This window comes from Narcine bancroftii, chromosome 9, assembly GCF_036971445.1.
Source record: "Narcine bancroftii isolate sNarBan1 chromosome 9, sNarBan1.hap1, whole genome shotgun sequence".
NCBI lineage: Eukaryota > Metazoa > Chordata > Chondrichthyes > Torpediniformes > Narcinidae > Narcine > Narcine bancroftii.
The window spans coordinates 23,435,109-23,459,144 of NC_091477.1; the positions used below are offsets into that span (position 1 = coordinate 23,435,109).

Here is a 24,036-nt window from a genome sequence, read left to right on the forward strand (position 1 = left end):
TGAACCAGGACAAGCCATTGGAGATGTTTACACCTAGGAACTTAAAGCTGTTATCATCTTCATCTCAGTACCATTGATGTGGACCATGGAGTGAAGTTCACCCCTTCTCCAGAAGTTTATAACCAGATCTTTGAAGTTGTCATTCAAGTAAAGGCTGTTGTCCTAGCACCAAACCATAGTCCCTCTATTGATCGTGCACTCTATTTCATCTCTGTTAAAGATCCTGCCTATAACAGTCATATTATCCACAAATTAAGAGATAAAGTTCAAGATTCAGGATTCCAAATTCCTTTCTGATCATATACACATTTGTTAATTTTTTCTTGCCCTAATTAGTAAGAGGAAGAGAAACAAAATTCATTTGAGAGACACGAAGTGTCTGTGGATTTGCCTCCTCCACTCCCGTAACTTCTTCAGTTAGTTCCAACGGTGACCTGAACAAGTTCCAAGCCTCTGATATGATCAGGAAGCTGCTAACACCCGGGGCCCTTCAGGAGCCTTGCTCGTCATTGGCACCCTCGTGAACCACAGTCCTAGGATCTCATGAGGTAGTCTCCAACAGCCCGGTGTGAATCCTGCAGTCACTGAGCTCCTTGGTGGTCCTCTGTTGGGTCACACTCCCTGTAGGGTCTGATGGTGACTAGCATTAAATCACACAAAGCAGAGTGCAGGTAAAACGCTAGTTTTAATAGACTAATATATACAGCTAGGCCTTAAGGTCTTGCCTCTGTGCAAGCCTAGGCCAGACTAAGGGGGGATGGGTCTCCACTAGTTTATATATGCAAGTGCTCACCTGGTGACATAGTGGTGTAATAACATACCACCACAGGGTCGTCTCCTGGGGATCTCCTTGGTGGGGGTTGGGGCGGAAGTTCTCCAGCTTTGGTGCCCTGAGCCTGTCTGCTAATTGTCCAGAGCTCACATCCCTCATGACCTGTTGCCAATAATGATGGTCGCCATCTTTGAAGTGAAACTCTTTCCATTCTTTAGTCTGAGAAAACCTTTGGCATATTCCAAGGAAAAAGGCAGTGTGACTATGAACTATGCCATTGGAGAAGGGTTGGTGTCAGAAGAGATCTAATTGGGGGCCATTTGGGTAATGCGGGGGGGGGGGGGGGCACAAGCTGCCATTCGAGAACTCACTCAGCGGGGAGCCTTACCTGCCATGGACATCCTCCATCCACCACACTGTAACACTTCCCCTCCCTCCTGGGTTTCAGACAAGCACGTGTGGAGACAAAACCATGTGATTCATTTTGGTGACACCCGCTCTGACGGTGTCACCCGGTGCCATCTGCAACCCTTAGTACTGGATGTCTCCACTAGTTTCTGCCCTTGGACCTGCAGCTTAAAGATCTACACCTTCAGGTCAAACTGTACTCCTGTATTCAAGTGTTATAGCCGGTGTCCATGGAAATAAAGCTGTTTTCTAAAGCAAACATTTGTGCTTCAGATGTATTTATCATCTTCTCAATTCTATAAATAAGATGAACGTTGGACCTCAAACAAACTTTATTCACAATAAATTAAATACAAAAGGAAAACGGTTCAAACTTCTGTATCCGTACATTTCCATCATTGTACATTCTTACCTTCATTTCTATTTACACCATTACCACCAGTGTGACATCATGTCCTTATTCCCCCTTCTGTTGTTTGAGGGGCTTCCCTTGGTTCAGCTCTCAGTTGTGGGTCCAACCAGCCAGAAACACTCCCTTTCTAACCACACACAAGCTGCTGATAATAAGACTACGACGCCAACAACCAACACACCAACCTAATTCCAATTTAAAACATGCTGGAAAGTCTCTTTCCCACACACACTGCACTGTACGCACCATTGGAACATCATTTGAAATAGACTATATACTCCACTCATACTGAATTAATGCAGACATAAAAATCAGTCAACATTTTGCGTAATAATCATGAAAGCCAAGGCTGGCGGAGTAAAGTGAATTAAACACATGGCTCAGCTTTAAAAGAGTTGCAGGCAGTGAGTGTTGGTGCTGAATCTCCTAAGAATGGTGTTCTTCCACTCATTTGTGAATTTTCAGGTTAAGTCATGGCTGAACCAACTGGGCCTTTCTTTTGTGGGGCATTGCACGTCTATGGTCCAAAAATATGTTTCTCAGAGTGGAGAATGAATTCTCACACATTGCTGTGGAGGCACCAAATGTTAAAGCATGTTTGTAAGGCATTCCGATCAGATGTGTGTGGTTCTTTGAGAGGATGTGCTGTATAGTTCAAACCCACTCAATTGGCTGTGATTGTTTTTGTGAGCTGTAAAACTGTTCAGCAACTTCATTCTCTGTCTCAATTACAGGCGATCATGACAGGTCCATGATATGCTTCACAGCCTTTACATCAAGAAATATATCACTTTCTGGATTCAGTGCAACAAGTGGACTAGCCAACTGTGAGTCGTGCTCACTGAATCTGTAAACTATCTCTCCAAGCACTGATTCAATAGTACTGTAGTGCAGATTCTGAAGTTCTGTTTTTCCATCATCGTTCCTGTAACAACATAATCATCCATAATCTTGTTCCCTTTGTGTCTCCATTTGGGGATTGCGGGTCTCAGTGATGCGCTGGCAGCCGTGGCCATGTCCCACACCTTATTAAACTCCTTGTCACAATGGAATTTCAGTACACAGGCTGTTGCACTAGCCATGATATTTAAACTTGTCATCAAGTCAGTATTCTCTTCCTGTAGAAGCTTGTTTGATGGGTCCAACAGGGCAAAAACTGTGTGCATTAACTTGCCAATGAATGAGAAACTGGGGTTGGTCATCTCGCGCAGCAGGTCCACAGCTTTCATTCGTATCTCTGCCAGCACAGAGTCAATCCCACTAGTCAAAAAATGTTATGTCATCAGAGGATTTTAGAATGACTGACACAGTGGCAAGATGTCCTGTCCATCTCTGTTCCAGAATGCGTTTAAGATGCCCACTCTTATAGTGAACAGCAATTGTGGGCTTCTTGGAGAATTTCTAGAGGGCATCAGACACACGAAAGGAGTCCACAACTGCTTTCTCTGCTGACATTGCATGTACTGGTGGTTAAGACAGTGTGCATAATGTATTTCATGACCTAGTTTCTCTTGCAGTAGCTTCTGGGCACCACCATGCTTCCCAGACATCAGAGCAGCCCCATCAAATACCTGCCTTAGAATCTTTGATGTGTCCACTCCAACTTCATTTAGCTATGCCAAAATGATGTCTGCTAATGTTTGTGGGTCACTTTTATTAGCTATTGCCATGGTTAGCAGGCACTCTGTGACATCATATGACTCATTTACAAATTGAATGACAATCAGTATATTTTCATACCTGGTGGGGTCACGGGTTCCATCTACTTTCAAAGAGTAAAAGGAGTTTCCTCCACTACAGCCTCTGTCACCACACAGCTGAGTGTACTTGTGAGTTCATTTTGCATGTTGTGACAGATGTATGTGGTGTTGTGAGGAATCGTTTTCATAACCTCAGCCATTTCAGGGTTCTTTTTAAGTGTATAGAACAATGAGGGAGGAAAAGTCTACTCTCCAACTCCAACTTGTTATCAAAAGACTCTATCTTCCCGCATAAAGGCGACAGGTTTTATTCCAAAAATCAGAACATTGATGAGAGAGGAAGCATGTAGTTGTACTGCATTGACAAGTGTTGAAATCTCCTTTCCTGTACTGACACGTCTCTCCCGCTCCTTCCACACTGCATAGCAAGAGTTATGCTCCTTTGAAGATTCATGTTTATGAAATCCCTGATCTCGCTCCTCAGCATTTTTCTTGTTATGAAAGCCCACACTCACAAAGGCATCCAATGTCGGAGACCTCCGGAGTGGTGCTAGACAGCTGAAAGCAAAAACAAAATGCTGCATCGGCCTTGATACTGTGTTCAAGCCAGTCTCGGTTGTGATATCAAGTGCAGACAAATGAACACTTTCTCCCACTGAAAATGCTGGCAGGGTACTGTCGCAAGATTATTTGGTTGGACTGGTCAGTCCTGAGGCCATCTATAACTATGGGCTATCTTCCACAGGTAGTGTTTACTTTAGCAGATGCATCATAGCTGATCGCTGAAGGAGGCTCTTGCTTTTCAGAGGTAGCTGTGCTTGACACAAGCACATTTGCTCCCTCTTCCATTGGTGGAGCTGGAGGAGGCCTTGAAGGAACAGATGTCTAGCTATTTTCTTATATCCATTTCTGTGGTGTATGTGTCTTGAAGACTCGATTCACAATGGAGGAATGGTAAGCACATTATATTCAGATTTAAATCTGGCGTGCGTACTGCTCGCATTCCTGATGCAACTTCTGTTATGACATCATGTGCGCATACGCATTCCATGCATTACCAACGTAACTTCCTTTGTGATGCCACATATGTATGTAATTTTATTTTCTTATTTTTGTTTTTATTTCATTTAATTTAGCACAAAGGTTACTTTTCATATGATAAATATAAGTTAATTATAAAACTTTTGTGCCATAAGGTTTGACCTGCATGTGGGTGGGTGGGTGGAGGGGCACAATAACTCATTTGGGGGACATGGCCCGTGAATGCCCCTCCTCGGCGCGGCTAAGCACTGGAGAGATTGAAGCTGGAAGTTCTTTCATCAGGTGTGTGCCCTGGAGGCCTAAGGAAACAGCAGAATTGGAACTGCATGTGGTACAGCAGGAAGTTGACCTGCCCCATGTTAATTCAGAATCCATCTGTTCTTCATCAGTTAGGATGTGAGCATTGGCAACCCATGTCACGTGTTTGTATTTCTTTTACAATAATTTATTATTCATCCATTGTAATTCATGTGATTGTCTTAACTGACTATAAAAGAACTTGTATCATAGCCAGGTTCTCATTCCCATCTGATATTCTTTGCTATTAATATCAACGTGAAATAGTTTGCCGGCTGAAATCGTCCAGTTTGTGCCATATTGCTTGATTGATTTCACAGCCATGGACTATTCCATGAAGATATTCACACCAGCAAAAGCCTCTGGAGGTTTTGACCCTGTCTTACAGAGATAGATCAGTACAAGCCAGCAGGCATTTTGATTATCTCCTAGCCTCTGTAGACTTTCTTACCTTGCTTGTAATTTTGGGACATTACTGTTCACCAGCCATGTGACAGTTGAATGTGATTCCAGGACTATCCAGGGACTTATCATCGATGCCCATCAATGTGATTAGTACATACTCACATTTCAAATCTGGTAGTTACCCTGCAACACATTTGCTTATATATTTTCTCAACAGTGTCATCAAGTTTGCAGATAACACAATAGTACATGGCCGCATCAGTACCAACAATGAATCGCACTACAGAGAAAAGGTAGAAAATCTCATGAAATGGTGTGAGTATCGATGTAGGCTAGACGAAGGAGATGATTGTGGACTTCGGGAGGTCAAGGAATGACCACCCTTCACTACAATAAATAACTCTAGAATGGAGAGAGTGGAGAGCACCAAGTTCCATGGAGTTTGCTAAACTAGTGACCTATCATGGACACACATAATCTCCTGACTTGTCAGGAAAGTGCAACCGCAACTGCACTTCTTGATAAGACTGAAGTGAGCAAGGTTGCAGTCCACCATTATGTCAACTTTCTACAGGCACTCTATTGAGAGCGTCCTGAGTGGCTGAATCACAGTGTGGTACAGTTGCTGCAAAATAATTGAGAACCCCTTCCACCCAGCACACAGCATCATTCAGCTGCTCCAATTGGGAAAGAGATATAGGAGTATCAGAGCCAGCACCACCAGGCTGAGAAACAGCATTGTTACAGGCCCAGAGGACTCCAAAACCCAGCAGCAATAGAAATTCACCAAGACAAATGGTTACTTAAACAAAAGTTGATTTTAATTTCTTTAAACATAAAAACAGGATCAAACTTTAACTTATTACTATTAACTTAACTTAACCCTTTTCTAATTCTAAGTGCATATGTATGCAATGTTCAGGAAAGTTCTTTGAATCACTTCTCACTCCTCCAAGTTCACCGGTATCAGGCAATTCTTATACTGTGCACAGAAATTAACATTTATGAATTTTCACCAAGTTCTGGTGTTTAAAGGTAATTGGTTACTGCTCAGGAAGGTTCTTGTTGGTTTCAGAGAGAGAGATTTGTTGCTCGTTGGACACACACAAACTGATTTCTTCCGATCAGCCGCTTCAGTGTCTTGCCGAAGAAACTTGCCCCATCGTGGGTTTTCCAAATGATAACCTCTTCTTCCAGGTCACCACAGAGTTCCTCTTGTTTCCCTTATATCAGGAGAAACACTCTAACCAGCCATTTCCTCTTGTAAGGACTACAAGGGGTTTTCAACAGGCTGAACTCAGAACTCACAACCCATCTTCAAAATGGGGTTTCAAGCAAGCTGCCAACTTGTCATGCTGCAACTTCCAAAAATCACTGCCAAAGTCAGTTCTCTCTCTCTCTCTCTTTCTCTCTCTCTCTCTCTCTCTCTCTCTCTCTCTCTCTCTCTCTCTCTCTCTCTAAGAGAATAAACCTGTTTGATTTTTTCTCTCTTTCTCTGCTTGCAAAACCAGAACTCCTTGCTGGGCTCCAAACCTAATCTTTGAAAGATCTTTATCAGCACTTGAGCCCTTTTAAGTTCTTTTCCAAAGCAGTTTTTATTGTCTTTGCAAAGGCACTCGGAGCCTGGACTGTCTGGCTTGAGCAAAGCCCTTGCATTTTAAATAGGATGTCTTTTGTAAAGTGACATACACACTAAACCCCCACAATCTATCTCTTTTAAAGATATATTAATATATAATATAAAATATAATATACCTCGTCACAGCATCTTCCCATTTATTTATTTATATACTTGTCCTGCTTATGTACAGTTTGTCAGTATGTATGTTATGTCTGGTTGTGTGTCTGCACCGAGGACTGGAAAGCACTATTTCGCTGGGTTTAAATTTTGCAATCAGATGACAATAAACTTGACTTGATTTGACTTAATTACAACCTATTTTGAAAAGCATTGTAAATACCACAACTCCAAATGAGCTTGAAACTCTTTGAGAACTGAGCACAGCTACAAAAACAGTGATTTTATGATCTCAGGCTCTCTATTAAACACGGAATGATACACATCAATGACATATTCAATTATTCTTTTGAATTTCCATTTTAAATGAATATCACTTATTCATAAAAGTTTGTAGAATTCATATACATCAGCAACTTCAACATATTGGTTGTAGTCATTCTTAATAGCCTGTTGAAAAGCTGAAACCTTGGATAAATCACTGTTCAAAAGTCAAACATTGTACAAGGTAGAATTTCCTCAGCAATTTCTTGTTATTGAAGAAGTCAGGGAATGACTGTTGGGTATGATTTGCAAGGTGGTTGGTACAATCACAGACAGCAATGAGGAAGTTTGCAAGGGTGTGATAAGTCAGCTAGTTTGAGTGGTGTCACAACAACAACCTTGCACTCAATGTTAGCAAAACTAAGGAGCTGATTGTGGACTTCAGGAAGGGGAAACCAGGATAACATATACCAGATCTCTTCAAGAGGTCAGCAGTGGAAAGGGTAAAGAACTTCAAATTCCTGGGTGTTAACATCTCAAAAGGGGCCTTCATGTGGATGCAATGACTAGCAGTTGTACTTCATGAGGGTTTTGAGGAGATTTGGTATGTCACATTTCTACATGTGTGGTGGAGAGCATTCTGACTGGTTACAGAATGTGCAGGACAGGAAAAGTTGTGAACTCGGCCATTGTCATCATAGGCCTTAGTCTTCACACCATTAAGGACATCTCCAAGAGGTAGTTGCTCAAGAAAGCAGCCTCTATCATCAAGGACCCTCACCACCCAGGCCATGCCCTCCTCTCACTGCTACTATCAGGAAGCAGGTACACACCCTGAAGACGTAAACACCCAAGGGAACAAAAAGAGATTCTTCCCCTCCACCATCAAATTTCTGAATAGACAATGAACCACAGGCACTATTGTGATAGTACAGATTCTATCACTAATGTGTATATGTACAGATGGTAGTGTAGGATGACTGTGATTGGCTGAGAGCGTAGCCACACCTACTGGCAGGTCTTAAAGGATTGCTCCGAGCCAGACCAGGTCATTCTGGACTGGTCGACCTACTTGTGATATGCTCCAGTCTTTTAGTTAATAAAAGCCGTGGTTTGGATCAACAAGTCTTTGGTTCTTTTGACGCGCTCTACAACCACTTCACTTATTCCTCATCATTTTGTACTAATTGATTTATTCTTTAAAAATGTAATCTATATCAATATTTGCACCTGTTTCTTTTTTCTTTGGCTTGGCTTCACAGACGAAGATTTATGGAGGGGTATGTCCACGTCTGCTGCAGGCTCGTTGGTGACTGACAAATCCGATGCGGGACAGGCAGACACGGTTGCAGCGGTTGCAAGGGAAAATTGGTGGGTTGGGTGTTGGGTTTTTCCTCCTTTGTCTTTTGTCAGTGAGGTGGGCTCTGCAGTCTTCTTCAAAGGAGGTTGCTGCCCGCCGAACTGTGAGGCCCCAAGATGCACGGTTGGAGGCGATATCAGCCCACTGGCGGTGGTCAATGTAGCAGGCACCAAGAGATTTCTTTAGGCAGTCCTTGTACCTCTTCTTTGGTGCACCTCTGTCTCGGTGGCCAGTGGAGAGCTCGCCGTAGAACACGATCTTGGGAAGGCGATGGTCCTCCATTCTGGAGACGTGACCCACCCAGCGCAGTTGGGTCTTCAGCAGCATGGATTCGATGCTTGCGGACTCTGCCAGCTCGAGTACTTCGATGTTGGTGATGAAGTCATTCCAATGAATGTTGAGGATGGAGCGGAGACAGCGCTGATGGAAGCGTTCTAGGAGCTGTAGGTGATGCTGGTAGAGGACCCATGATTCGGAGCCGAACAGGAGTGTGGGTATGACAATGGCTCTGTACATGCTGATCTTTGTGTGTTTCTTCAGGTGGTTGTTTTTCTAGACTCTTTTGTGTAGTCTTCCAAAGGCGCTATTTGCCTTGGCAAGTCTGATGTCTATCGCTTTGTCGATCCTGACATCAGATGAAATGGTGCAGCCGAGGTAGGTAAACTGGTTGACCGTTTTGAGTTCTGTGTGCCCGATGGAGATGTGGGGGGGCTGGTGGTCATGGTGGGGAGCTGGCTGATGGAGGACCTCAGTTTTCTTCAGGCTGACTTCCAGGCCAAACATTTTGGCAGTTTCCGCAAAACAGGACGTCATGAGCTGGAGAGCTGGCTCTGAATGGGCAACTAAAGCGGCGGCGTCTGCAAAGAGTAGTTCACGGACAAGTTGCACCTGTAATACTGCCGCAAAGCAACACATTTTGAGACACATGTTTTTGAGAATAAATTCTATTTCTGATTCTGGAAAGGACTCACACTGGGGAGGGGGAACTTAACTTACCAGTGGCTTGCTTGAAGTCCTGACAGGAGCTTTCTTTTCATGGAATGAAAAGTAAAAACACAGTTTCTTTATTTGACATTGAAAGATTCCAGTAATTGTAATGTAACAGCCAATACTAGATACCATTCACTTTTTCTTCACCTCTCCAAGCTTAGAACTCTGCTGGGGCAAATCTACCATCATCTGATAAAACATAACTTCAAGCAACTGACAAATTGGCCTTTTCCTGATTGCAATATCTTTCTGGCTCTGAGGTAAAACCCCATTGTCACAGACATTTGACACCTTTGATCTAACACTGGTGAGCACAGTCTCCTTTTCTGTCTAAGATTTACGTGTCCTCTGCTTGATATCATTTTTAATGTTATCATGTCATTTTGAATTATATTTCAGGTGATTAAACAAATTTTCAGCTAATGCAATGGCCATGGTTCACTTCAGTATGATTAAAGGTGAGAAGGCAGTTGATCGAATTTATCGCTTGACATTTTCATATTCTCAGTGGAATACATTCCAGCTGGGAAAATACAATCTTTAAAAACTTCCTAGCATCTGCTTTCTGTTGTTAAACCAAGCTAGTCCATATTAACAAAAAAGGCCATGTGTAAACAGGTAACTCCTGAATGTTAGTAATTTTAAGAGCATCTCAGAATATCACTGTCATGCAGCGTTTATCTAATTACAGTATTTGTGAAAACTATGGATCTGTGAATAATCAAAAATCATTGGAGATCAAATTGTCTCTTTCTCTCTGTCTGTCTCTCTCTACCTCTCTTCATTATTCACCATCATAATTTCATGGTTTGCATATTCATGGAGCCTGGGTTCTCTCAAAGTCTGAAGGGACAAGACATTTTAAATCATTTTCTGGAAGAGTAAGCTCAGACACTCTTTCACTGAACAGCCGCTGTAAACCTGCCCTTATAGCTGCCGAGTTCAGTTCATGTATGTTTTGTCAGCTACCCTTCCTGCCACGATTACTATAGAAATTGCACCATAAAACATGCCACACAAGATTAAAGAAGTTGTTCCTTTAAAGTCAAACTTCAGCCTGAGGTGAGTAGAGAAATAATCAGATGAAATTTAATTTTCAACTCATTTGAATCCTGCTCAGAATTTTATAATATATTGAGTTTCATTTTTTTTGCTTTTAGGTGAATGTAAAGGAAGACATTTTGATATTCACAGCTATTCTTTCACAGCTATTTCTGTCACCTGGTGCGTTATGTTAAAACTGATTAATGTGCTGTTTTGGCTGTTTGTGAATAATACTGCTGTTCTGTTAACATCCAGCAGATGTTTTTCACTCAATTTCTTACATATTTGCAATATTTCATACTAAAGATGTAGGAGAAAGTAAAAACACTCTTGACAAAGTCAAAGGCATCTAATAGATAAAAACGATTAAAATATTTGACAAGTTCATATGATATTTATTCTGCCAAAAAATGTATGCTCATTGTAAAGTGTACAATGAATCAGTATAAACTTCCACTAATAACAATAACATTAACATTGTGTCCTCTGTGGTATTTAGTACTTGCTGCAACATTCATTAATATATGACGCGCTTGACTTCCTACCATTCCAGGGTCAGTATCTCTGACTGGTGATATTGACGAATTCTCATTCTGCACAAACTGGTGTTCTGGGGTGTACTTTAACCATTCTACTATGTACTATCACAAGGCCTAGTATTTAGACAGTGAACCCTTGTTGCTGTACTTCAGTGACTGATTCACTCCCCCATCTGTTGGGGTCTTTCTTCACCAGCACGATTATTAAATGGGAAATTTTGATCCAAGGACATGGCAAGAATTTAGAATTCAGACTGGGAGATCACTTTGTAGAGCACTTCGGCTCTGTCCGCCACAATAGCATGGATTTCCCAGTGGCCACCCATTTCAATCCCATTCCCCTGCTGACATGTCTGTCCATGGTCTCAGGCACTGAGACTGTCTTCTGTCTGGGCACCTGTCAAATGGAGGCATTAACATTGACTTCCTTGGCTTTTGTTAACCAACCCCACCCCTCCCCCCCCCACACTACCTCCTCCCCTGTCACCTTTCCCCCAGCTCTGACTCTCCCTCTCTTCCCTTTTCCCTCTGTCTCCCTTCACAGAGCCAAATCAGATTTCACCTTTCCTAATCATATCCAATTAACATCTTTTATTGGGCTGGATTGCTCCCAACCTTTCATCTCTTCCCCCCACCCCCCATGTCTTTTTTCTGACACCTTTGCTACATTCACAGCATCTGCAGACTTTTGTGTTTCACTCAGAAATTAGAGTGAACCACTTTTGGAGTGAGCATATTAAACAAACCTGTGCATACACATGCATACCAGCCTCTCCTCGATGTGCTTAATATTCAATATGTTGAATGATGTGCACCTATTGCAACCTCCAACTCTTGTGGATATTTCTAATTTGGTCATCACCTCATGTGGTTGTGAGGCCTTGCCAGTTGGATGCATGTTTCCTACATTACACTAATGTTTGCATTTCTAAGTAGTCCAATTTGTAAAACACTTTGGAGAAAAGTTCTATACAAGTTAAAAGGTAGAATAAATCAATGAAGCATAGTTTAAGCTTTAAACTTCAAAACAGATTTCTAAATAACATCTCTGAATACAAGCAGTGACACATTGGATTATTAGGAGATACCAGCATAATGCCTTTGAAGGTAGAAAGTTACAAGAAATCAATGTGCTGACCTACAAGGTAAATGAGACAAGATAAAAAGAAAATCCTGAAAAGTAATCCTTATGTCAAAATGTATTGATGATACTTCAAGGTTGTTCTCTTTGGCTAACCATTATTTGATATTTGATACATAAATGAATGCATAATCCAGAATTGATCAGTAGCATGGACCTAGCAAGTTCTGCATTATTGGTGATAAATTGTCCTTTGAAAGATAACAATCTCCTGGTTAAGATGGTGTGAAAGATCACTTCTTCCTCAGTCTATCTTATATTTAATTCATCAACAAAAACCACAGAAGAAATTAATTTATTCAGATAGGAATAAGTAGAGTCATGTATTAATTAAATTCTGCATTTCCCACATATCTATAGTGAAGTAATATTATTGTAATATTGGTGCAGAGGATATACTTAATTTTTTTTTCTTAATTGGAACAAAATGGCTGGAATTTTTTTAAAGGACGATTAGGGAGTTTAAGTATGTGTATCTTTGATGGTTACAGTAATCACTTTTGGCAGAGATGAATGGCAGTGGTTGAGGGGATCTGAATGCGGTCAGCAGGGACAATGTGGAACCATTTCTGCTCCTCATGGCTTCTAGTAATGAATGCCAAAGTTCCATTTGCCTTCTTAGCAACCTATTGGACAAACAAGCACTTCTACGTTCCTCGACAAGATAGCATAGTGCAATCTTTCACCCTTTGTATCTGATCTTCTATTTTTCCTTCCAAAGTGGATCATTTCTCATTTAACAACATTATATTCCATTTGCCAGACCCTCGCCCGTTCACAACCTATCCATATCTCTCTGCATATCCTTTGCATCCCCTCTTATATATCATCTATTGACTGAAGCTTGTTAATTATATAAAGTTGGATGGGGTTGAGAGCAGGGAAGAGGAAGTAAAGAAGCTTCAAGATTTTATCTGCCCGCTTTTCCATTTTTCAACTTGGTGTTACCCCTTATGACTTTAGAAGGAAGGAAATTAAAAAGAAAATAGATACATTGAAAAATCATGTATCATTAGATCGATCCTTGTGCAGACTGGCAGTGTAGTGAATTTGAATTCTCCCCCTCCTGACTGATTCTAGTTAGTACAATAGAAAGCAGGCCTTTGCAGCTTTGCATTACTTATTCTAATTAAAAATCCCTCCCCAGTCTCAGATGTGGGTTTTTTAAAGAGGGGAAAATATGCAGCCCACGCAGACAGAAATTCTGTCAGTTTAATATCACCATAACTTGGACTGGAGAATCTTAAGGATTGTGATGGTTTCTGAGCACATCCTATTTTGGGATTACCAGGCTAAAACAAAAAGCATTTTTTCTTAGCATTCGAGACAGATTTTATTCTATCTCCACACAGTTAAATAACTGAAATCTCAATTTAAAAAAAAATGAATTCGGTTTATGCCACTAATTTTAATTGTGTTGATAGGAAGAGGATGAAGGCAGAAGTCACTGTCAGATACATCATCTTAATAATAAGATATTAGGAATATTCTCCAAAAAGGGGGATTTTTAAATCTCATTTTAATAAATAATTCAGGGAAAAGTAGTTTTATATATTAGGTCATTCTTTCATCCCACAGTATTTGTTAATCTAGTTGTTATATAAATAATCTTATTTTATTACTGTTTTGTGAAATATCAATCAAAATGACTAACTGTGACCTAGCACATTTCATAATAATGAAACAAATTGTATTTAAGTGAGTAAAGTTAGATTGTTTCATGTGTGTTAAATGGAAATGTTCTCTCTTACAAGTACAAATATCTCTTGAGATTGATGTACATAATCCTCGTTGTCTGATAATATATTGTGCAGTTAAAGTCGGCAATTAATATTTATGGTTTGATATCTGCAAAACAGTGCAAAGACTAGTAAGGTATTTGAATAGCAACAAATGTTACATTTAACCTGAAAGCACTTTGGATAGGCAGGCAAAGATAAAATTACATTAGTACCAATCACTTTCTAGATGTACCTGAGGAGAAAACACTCAAAAGATACTTTAATCCCCATTGAGTGACCAACAATGGCTCTTGAATGAAACAGTTTATAAGACACATTTGATATCTTCATCAAAATTGCATTGCTTTCTGCACCTTAAATAATTCATCTACTGCAATTAGTGGAATAAGAACATGTGCATAATTTAACAGAATTTATTTTAATTCTTCAATACATTTTGAATTTAAATGTAAACAAGGATTTTATTTAAAAAAACAAAGTAACCTGTTCCATTAATTGAAGATGACTTATTTATATATTTAGAAATATAAATATTTAAATTTGAGTTTTGGTAAATCGAAGTGCATTTTCTTTGTATATATAATCAAGATATGGAGAAAGAAAATACCTAATGATCAAACACAATTACTACATTTACCATATACTTTAATGTGTCCATTTTAATAATAGAATTAACAGACTCAAATATTCTAGGCGAGTTGGATCAGGCAGGACCAATTCCAACCTCTTTCATGAAAGACCCAAATGAGGTTTGATGCCCAATTTACCCTGGGCCTTGTATCTGTGATTTGGGTAGATCAGAAATATCCCATAGATTATGTTTGTAATAATGGATAAGATTAATAAATCTCCTGTGTGAGATGAAGCAAAAAAAACCAAAGCACAGCATATATATTTGATTGATTTTCTTTATCCACACTCTTTATTCAACCTAACTAGTATAACATTTGGTGTTATTCCTTTGCATCTAATACATAAGTGCCATTTGGGCACAATGATCGCAAACATTTTGTCTGCTCTTCTGCAATAAAATAAAAATGCAAAATGACAAAAAAATGAATAGATTGCATTCCCACGTATATTTTCTATTTAAAGTCATACAGTGTTACAGCATGGAAACAGGCCCTTCAGCCTAACTCATTCATGCTGAAATAGATGCCCATCTAACTTGCAGAACATGAAAGCGCTTAAGTTGTCTTGTATCCCTATTGGCTAAAGTTGCAGTTCTTAATGTAGTCTCCATTTTTTGAAAATATCTGCATTTTCAGTGGCTCCATCGGAACATTAATTTATTCAAAACACATGAGTACAATGAATATTTTATAGATGATGCATAAAAATTTGGTACAGGGACAAGAAAATCAGGATATTAAAAACTGCAGCAATGTGGGCATTGTGGCAGCATATTATCTCAAAGATGAGAGTATAATTTGTAATGTTTGGTGAAATATGAATAAATATCATATCTTCCAGCTTCCCAGAAGTAAAGTCAAAACTAGAGCTCCTTACCATTATCAAGCCTTGGATCAGAACAATCTTCAATGTTTTTAATTTATTCATTGGATGTAGGTGCAGTTGGAAATATCAGTATTTATTGCACTTCTTCAATTGCCCTTGAAAAGGTTATGTCGAGCTGCCGCTTCTTATGTTACAGTCCATGTGCTGAGGTTGCTCCAGTTGTGCTGTCAGTTGGTAGTTCCAGGATGTTGACTTAGCAACAATAGAAGCGTGGAGCTATATTTCCAAGTCAGCGTGATATGTCATGTGGAAGGGAACTTGGAGTGGTGCCATTACTGTGCACCTGTAACCTGTGACCTCTGAGGTGATAAAGATGGCAGGTTTTGGAGGAATTCTTGGTGAGATGGTGGAACTGCAAATACAGTTTGGCAGTGAAAGAAGGAGGGGATCTTCATAGCTTTGAATAAGGTACCAATTAAGCAGATTATTTGACCTTGATGGTCGTCACTCTCCTAACCTGCCTAATAGTGGAAAATGTAAAATAAAATTGAGAAATAAACCAACATTTACTTATACTTAACTTTGTGTTGTGTTCATTTAGAGTCAATGCAAAGCTCCTCGTGTAATATGAAACTGTCAGCAAACATAGAACCCTCCTATAAGGCGAATTTTAAAATAAACATGAATAAAATATAGTCCTGAAAACTTCAAACATATATTGTGAATACCCACCATTCTACAGAGAATAAGAGTACTTTGATATAAAGGATCCTTGATTTCCTCATTGCCGTATACAAATTTGCCGATGTCAGCAGCATCACAGAGGGCAATGAGGAAGCGTACAGGAGGGATATAGATCAGCTCGTTGAGTGGTGTCGTAACAAAAACCTTGCACTCAATGTTAGCAAAACTAAGGAGCTGATTGTGGACATCAGGAAGGAGAAATCAGGAGAACATGATCCAATCCTCATCGAGAGGTCAGCAGTGGAAAGAGTTAAGAGATTCAAGTTCCTCAGTGTTAACATCTCTGAGGATCTGTCCTGGGGTATATTTTGTGAGGAGTTTGAGGAGGTTTGGCACGTCACCATAGAGTCTTGCAAATTTCTACAGGTGTACCGTGAAGAGCATCCTGACAGGTTGCATCACTGTCTGGCATGGAAGTGCCAATGCATAGGACAAGGAAGAACTCGAGATTTGAGAACTCAGCCATTGCCATCACGGGCTTCAGTCTCCGCTCCATCGAGGATATCTACAAGTGGTGATGTCTTAAGAAAGCGGCCTCTATTTTCAAGTATCCTCACCACCCAGGCCATGCCCTCTTCACACTGCTACCATCGGAAAGGAGGTAAAGGAGCCTGAGGATGAACACCCCAGCTTCACAGGGACAGTTTCTTCCCCTCTGCCATCAGATTTCTGAATGGAAAATGAACCTCAGGCATTACTTCACTTACTCTTATTTTTGCACTAATTTATGTAATTTTATAGCAATATCTGCACTGCTACACTGATGCAAAACAACAAATTTTGTGACACGTTCATGACAATAAATTCTGATTCTGATTCAGTTGAATTTAGAGTGGAGACAGAACTGAAACAGTTAGCCTCAGCATGGAATGACGTAGAATCCAGACTGAAGGCTGGGGTTTACTGATATGTAAGTTTGCATCTGTAATCTTACTTCTGATCAGAAGTAGACAAAGTTGGAAGGGTGAAAAGTGTAATAAACTGAGAAAACTCAGAAGCATGGTTCACCACGATCAAGAATGGATTCTGAGAAGCAGAGACAGAGACATTATAAACCAAGGTACATTGTTTTTATTTTGACAATAGATTTTTTTTAACCTTTGAACAAGAATTATGTTAAATTTAACAAATGATGATAGGTGTATAAACTATTGGAGATCATAAATTCAACTGTTATCCAAAGACGCCCTCTTCTGTTCAATATGGTATCTTCTCTTTCTTTTCTTTGGCTTGGATTCGCAGACGAAGATTTATGGAGGGGTAACGTCCACGTCAGCTGCAGGCTCGTTTGTGGTTGACAAGTCTGATGCGGGACAGGCAGACACTGTTGCAGCGGTTGCAAGGGAAAATTGGTTGGTTGGGGTTGGGTGTTGGGTTTTTCCTCCTTTGTCTTTTGGCAGTGAGGTGGGCTCTGCGGTCTTCTTCAAAGGAGGTTGCTGCCCGCCAAACTGTGAGGTGCCAAGATGCACGGTTTGAGGCGATATCAGCCCACTGGCGGTGGTCAATGTGGCAGGCACCAAGAGATTTCTTTAGGCAGTGTTTGTACCTCTTCTTTGGTGCACCTCTGTCTCGGTGGCCAGTGGAGAGCTCGCCATATAACGCGATCTTGGGAAGTCGATGGTCCTCCATTCTGGAGACGTGACCTACCCAGCACAGTTGGATCTTCAGCAGCGTTGATTTGATGCTGTCGGCCTCTGCCATCTCGAGTACTTCGATGTTGGAGATGAAGTCGCTCCAAAGAATGTTGAGGATGGAGCGGAGACAACGCTGGTGGAAGCGTTCTAGGAATACCTCATTAATTGTGCTGCTTTACACAAGGGCAGGATTTTGTTGTAGAGGTGTTATTTGTGTAGAATTACAATTGCCTTTGAAATGCAGAGATCAGTTCTGTTGCCCAAAAAGTTGTGTTAAAGCAGAATTTCATCACTGAAGTACATGGAACAGTATGAGATTCGTGTACTTATCAAAAACTGCTTGGCCTTTCTAGCAGTGTCCTGATCCTAAAAAAAAGGAATTAAATAAAACACTAATTTTCCTCTGTTAGTGAAAATTGAGAATGCAAAATGGAAATCAAAGGAACACCCCAAGAAAGTGTGGGAGACGGTAGGATCTGAAATTGGAAATGGGGATACACTTAAGAAATATTAGGAGGAGGCCATCTGGCCCATTAAGTGTATTCGGGTGTTCATTAAGATTATGGTAGATCTGGCCTGGAATGCAACACAACTTATTTATCTTTTCCCCATAATGCCCCGACTATCCAAAATTCTATCTCACTCAGTCATATTTAATGAAGCAACCTCTACTGCTTTCCTGAGCAGAGAATTCCACAGATTTACTACTCTATGGGAAAATCAGTTCTTCCTGATCTCTGTCCTAAATCTACTCACACGAATCTTGAGAGTATGTCCCCTAGTTCTAGACTCAACTACCAGTGGAAAAAGATTCCCTGCCTCTACCTTTTCTGTCCCTTTCATAAATGTACGTTTCAATAAGGTTTTCTCTCATTCATTTAAATTCCATTCAGTGTCAAAGGTCAAATTTATTGTCAGAATACATACATGACATCACAGACAACCCTGAGATGCTTTTCCTACAGACCAATGACTTATTGGTAATTGTAAACTGTACTCAGGAAAGAGAGAAATGTAAACAAAGAAAGAAATGTACACAAACTAACCGTGCAAATGTACAAAGTAAGAATCTTTAAATGAGTCTCTTGAGTATGTTGTTTAGGAGTCTGATGGTGGAGGGGTAGGAACTGTTTCTGAACCTGGTGGTGTGAGTCTGTGAGTCTTCCTGATGGTAGCAGTGATAACAGAGCATGTCCTGGGTGGTGTGGATACTTGATAATTACTGCTGCTCTCCGACATTCTCAATGGTGGGGATGGATTTTCCTGTGCTATACTGGACTGTGTCCATTACCTTTTGCAGGGCTTTCTGCACACCAGGCCATGATGCAGTCAGTCAGCACAAATTCCACTGCATATCTGTAGAAATTTGCCAAGGTTTCCAATGTCATATCGAATCTCTACAAACTTTGAGGAAGTAGAGGCACTGATGTGCTTTCAAAATGACATTGCTATTTTGGGTCCAGGAACCTGAGATAGGGAATTTAAATTTGCTCACCCTCTCCATCTCTGATCCCCCAATGATCACTGGATTGTACAGCTCTGGTTTTCCTTTCCTAAAGTCTACAATTAGCTCTTTGATTTTGGTGACATTGAGTGAGAGGTTGTTGTAACTACACCATTCAGCTAAGTTGATCTTCCATCTGTATGGTGACTCACCCCAGCACTGTGGTGAAACCACTTGTGAGTGTAAATACCTTGACCTTATATATTCGACCCTGCTCTCACTGGCTGGCTCATGACTCCTCCCCTTTATTCCCCATAAAGGCTGCCATGCCATAACCCTGCCCCCAGTTTGAGTCCGGTTCAGCATGAGCCAGCAACTCAAAAGATGCTGTCCATCTCTAGCTAATAAAAGCTTTCACTTCCAGTACTTCAGTCTTATGGTCAATTGATTGTGTATCAATTTTATTAGCTACAGTTTTGCTTCCCTGTAACATGGATAAGTATCTGAAATTGGATCGCCTGGAAATTGATCCAAGAGAACCTGAAGCAGCCGACAAATTCGCTCAGTGGCATCACTGCTTCTAAAGATTCCTTACAGTGTCTGCAGATGCGATCCAGGACATCGAAGACCAGCTCCATCTACTGTTCTCATACATTGGGTACTGGGGCTACCGGATGATCCGGGACTGCCAAACTTATGGAGATGCCATGGGCATCCTAAAAGACCAGTACAAGGTACAAGGTGAATCAGGTCTATGCACGGCACATAACTCCACTCACACAGGCAGAGACCCAGAGAGACATTCAATGACTTTGTCAGGGCCCTGCAGGACCTTGTAAGAGAATATAACTGCCAGGCTGTAAGTGCAGAGCAGCATGCACAGCTACTGTGTAGCGAGTGCCCACTCTATGTGAAGCAAAAGGTACTGGAACAGAAAATAGCTGAGCCTACCTCAAATCATCGACCCTAGAAGTGGCCATTCACAACACTGAATCATTCTCCAGCGAGCACGCATCCACCTCATGGGGATCAAGGGTGCTGCCATCTTGGGAGGGGGGATTTGCAAAACCCTCCTTTTCTGTCCTGACTTCCACTGCTATCAGCGATCTCCCAACGTGTTATTTCTGTGGGCAGGGCAAGCATCTGAGGAAAAGCTGCCCTGCCAAGGAAGCCACATGCACTAACTGCTGGAAAACGGGACAATTTGCGAAGGTCTCTAAGTCAAAGTAAAGCCCCAAGCCCAGCAGTGCCACGTGCAAATGGGGACTGCCACTTCCGGAAAACTGCAAAGCCTGCGCACGCACGTGCTACAGAGACCACCGACCACTATGATGTCACCTCCATCTTCTCTCATCACTTCTAGCGATAACGTCACCTCCGCTTTCTCCTCCTTCTCTTCTGGCAAGTGATGACGGGGCTGGGTGCGAGCCATGGGGACCACCATCTTGTTGGACGACCAGAAGACAACGGAACCCCTCAGACGACGAGCTGACATCGGTAACCCTGGATCAACGCCAACTGCATTAACTCACCAGGGCCACGATGAGTGTCCAGGTAAACAGCCACCCCACCACATGCCTATTCGACAGTGGAAGCACTGAGAATTTATTCATTCATCCTAACAATGCACAGCAATACTCCCTGGAAGTGCAGCCCTTGGCTCCCAAACCAAATCGGCAAAAATTTACAGGAGATGCACAGTAACCCTGATGGTCTAAGGCATAGTATACACTGACTTTACACTCTTTGTACTGCTGCAGCTCTGTGCACCTGTCCTCCTGGGGTTGGACATTCAATGTATCTTAAAAAGTGTCACTATGGAGTATGACGGGTCCCAACCCCGCTTCACGGTCTGTAACGAGCAATTTGTGAACTGCCCGCTGCCCCCTCATCACGTAGTCGATCAACAGCCCCAAGCCAGATCACTATGCCCGACATGTGGCTTCTCTACACTCTGAATCCCGGCCCTGTTTGCTAATCTCACCCCTGACTGTAAGCTCAACGAGCCTCCTGATGCCCTGTCTTGGGTGAAATGTGCCAGTGCGCAGATGGACCAACCGCAGTCACTGCACTACAGCCTCTGCCACCCTGTGATCACCAGTTTTTAAAAATTTCATCAAGGCCTGTAACCTCCCTCATTCCATTGATGACATCAGGACGCTGACCAAAAATTGCCTGGGCCACCTCAGCACCCCACCCCCCACAATTTGGGGGCCACAGCACATTCAAGGAAAAAACATCATTTTCACTTCATGTAACATAAATATTTTTTGTATTATTTATGCAGTCGGTGGTGGGGGTAGGGTGGTGAGAAAAAAAACGATATTTGACTGCTTCACAGGGAAGGGGGCCCATAAACTTTGAGCAGTCATAAGGGGGCCATAGCCAAAAAAATGTTGAGAATGGCTGCTATAGGGTATTATTAAGACCACACCTGGCGTACATTTTTGCTCTTAACCCAAGGAAAATTTTTTAAAAATATTGCTTTCAAGGAAAGTGTTAGAAACATTAGATTGAATCTTGCACTGACTGCATAGTCTTATGAGGATCGAGCAATCAAAAAGGATGAAACTGTGCACTCTGTCGTTTAGAAGAATGAGACAATAATCCTGTTAAAGAAATCATGGTCTCAAGATTTGCGAATTCAGAAGTTAATTTTTTCTTCGGAGGTTGGGAAACTTAGGAATTCTTAAATTTCAATGTACACATTGAAGACGGTAACAGGCCATTTTGGCGCACAAGCCAGTGCCACCCAATTAACCTACAGCTCCTGGTACATTTCGAATGGTGGGAGGAAACTGGAGCCCCAGGTGAAAACCCACGTTGACATGGGGAGAACGTAACAACTCTTTACAGACAGTGCAGGATTTGAACCCTAGTCCCAACCGCTGGCGCTGGAACAGAATTGCACTCACTGCTATGCCAACCATGCTGCCGTAATCCATAAGAAAGTTACTGGCTCAATATATTTTGTGTCAGGGAAGCTGGACAAATCAAGGTGTTAGGAGCCAAGACAACATGTTTTTATGCTCTTTATCAGTTGCTTTTATGCATACACTAATGTGCTTTGTAATCAATTAAGTATTTTGGAAGTGTAGTCAATGCAGACAATTTTCTGTCAGCAAAATCCCAAGGGCAGCAATTTGAAAATGACCAGACAACCTGTTCCTGTATCATGTTGATTTGAGGGGTGGGTAATGGCCAGAATATGTTCCAGCTATGACCTTGATTACAAGCACAGCCTCCAGTAGGTAATGAGTCATTCATAGCAAACTTATGTGAAGCAGTGGGGTTCTTGAATCCATTAAAGGAAATCTAATGTGCATTTAAGTCCAGTGACACCTTGTCAGTATTTTGAGTCTTTGGTTAAATTACACTTGCTTTAAGAAAAGTATTTTGTTTGGAGTTTTACTGTGGATTTGTGTGCATTTGCCACAGGCTCCACAACAGATTTCCATTCTGATAACCCATTGTGTCTAGATACCCATTCACAAATTTGGGGGACATTTTCAAATCTTTCAACTGAGTGTAGGAGGCAAGAGTTCCCAGGTACCCAGCCAGCATTTATATATACAAGCTCTTCAATGTAAGGAGCCCCCCAAATTCAGCAGCTGAAACTCCTGACTCTCAGTTTGCTGATCCTGCTGGCAAAATCATCTCGGTTGCTTCGAACAGTGCAACATTTTCATAGGGACATGATTCCCAATTCAAATAAATGGTCTGAAGTTTAATCAAAACAATTTGCACTCTTGAGAATTGCAGCAAGCATGAAGTGACAAACAAAATATGTTATTTGGAACCCTGCTTTATATGGTATTCTTTTTCTTTGGCTTGGCTTCGCGGACGAAGATTTATGGAGGGGGTAAATGTCCACGTCAGCTGCAGGCTCGTTTGTGGCTGACAAGTCCGATGCGGGACAGGCAGACACGGTTATACATTACATAACTGCCATCAGTGTTTATTTTTAGATGCTATGAAGATAGGAAACAGATTTGCTAATGGTATGTGTGCTCATTGCAGACAGTGAGTAGGACAGAATCAGGACAGGACATATGCTGATATTTTGCGTTTCCAATCAGGACCACTTCCATGAGGCACTTGAAACTGAAATAATTCTATAACATGTGTGAAATGTGGAAGTCCAGGATCTACACTTCTCGGGAATATAAATTGACAAGGTGTCACATCAGTGGTGTTGGCAATAGTGAATATAAATGGATTGAAGACGAGAGTCAGAATACATGGGTCTTCATTTCAGACTCCATTGATAAAACTACTGTCATTTCATTTATTTATTTAGACATACAGCACAATAACAGGCCATTTCAGCTCACAAGTCCGTGCCACCCAATTTACCTACACCCCCAGTACATTTCGAACGGTGAGAGGAAACCGGAGCCCCTGGAGCACACATGTCAAACTCAGGCCCGCGGGCCAAATTTGGCCCGTGATATAATTATACTTGGCCCGCAAGATCATATCAAATATGTATTAGAGCTGGCCCGCTGGCCGCCGCGCCAGTATAGCTAAGCTTGGATTAATATTTTCTTTGGTTAACTTTGGACTGTTCATAGTTGAAAGATTGGATTTTCATTGAAGCAAGTTGTTATTTTTTTGACTTGTTGGCTTGTGAAAAAAATACATTTAAAAGGAGCTTAAAGGCTATAGAGAAATATTATTTATTGAATATTTTATTTCTCATTTGTTAATGCTTCTTCTGGAAAGAGTTTAACCAAAACTATTATTAAACATTTATTTTAATAAGAAAAAGTTTAACATTACATATGTTGAAAGAAGAGAAAACATGCAGATGTTGTTGAAAATTTTCAATAAATATTTAGTTTGGCCCACGACTTAGTCCAAGATTTTAATTTTGGCCCTCTGTGAATTTGAGTTTGACACC

The 24,036-nt window shown here is 41.2% G+C and overlaps 1 protein-coding gene across 7 annotated transcripts in view; it reads left to right on the top strand.

Annotated features, from left to right (window-relative positions):
- Positions 1-16,918: 16,918 nt before the first annotated feature.
- The window catches only part of slc25a48 (solute carrier family 25 member 48), a 146,855-nt gene continuing 139,737 nt past the window's right edge, over positions 16,919-24,036 (top strand). For 5 of the 7 annotated variants that reach the window (XR_011344801.1, XR_011344800.1, XR_011344798.1 and 2 more), the window contains exon 1: positions 16,930-17,115. Coding sequence is in view for 2 of the 7 variants with exons in the window: in XM_069898436.1 (XP_069754537.1) it covers positions 17,055-17,115 (61 nt within the window). In the remaining 5 variants the exon portion in view is untranslated. Of the gene's footprint in view, positions 17,116-24,036 lie in introns of all 7 variants that reach the window. The other 2 variants (XR_011344803.1, XM_069898437.1) reach the window with 2 other exon arrangements.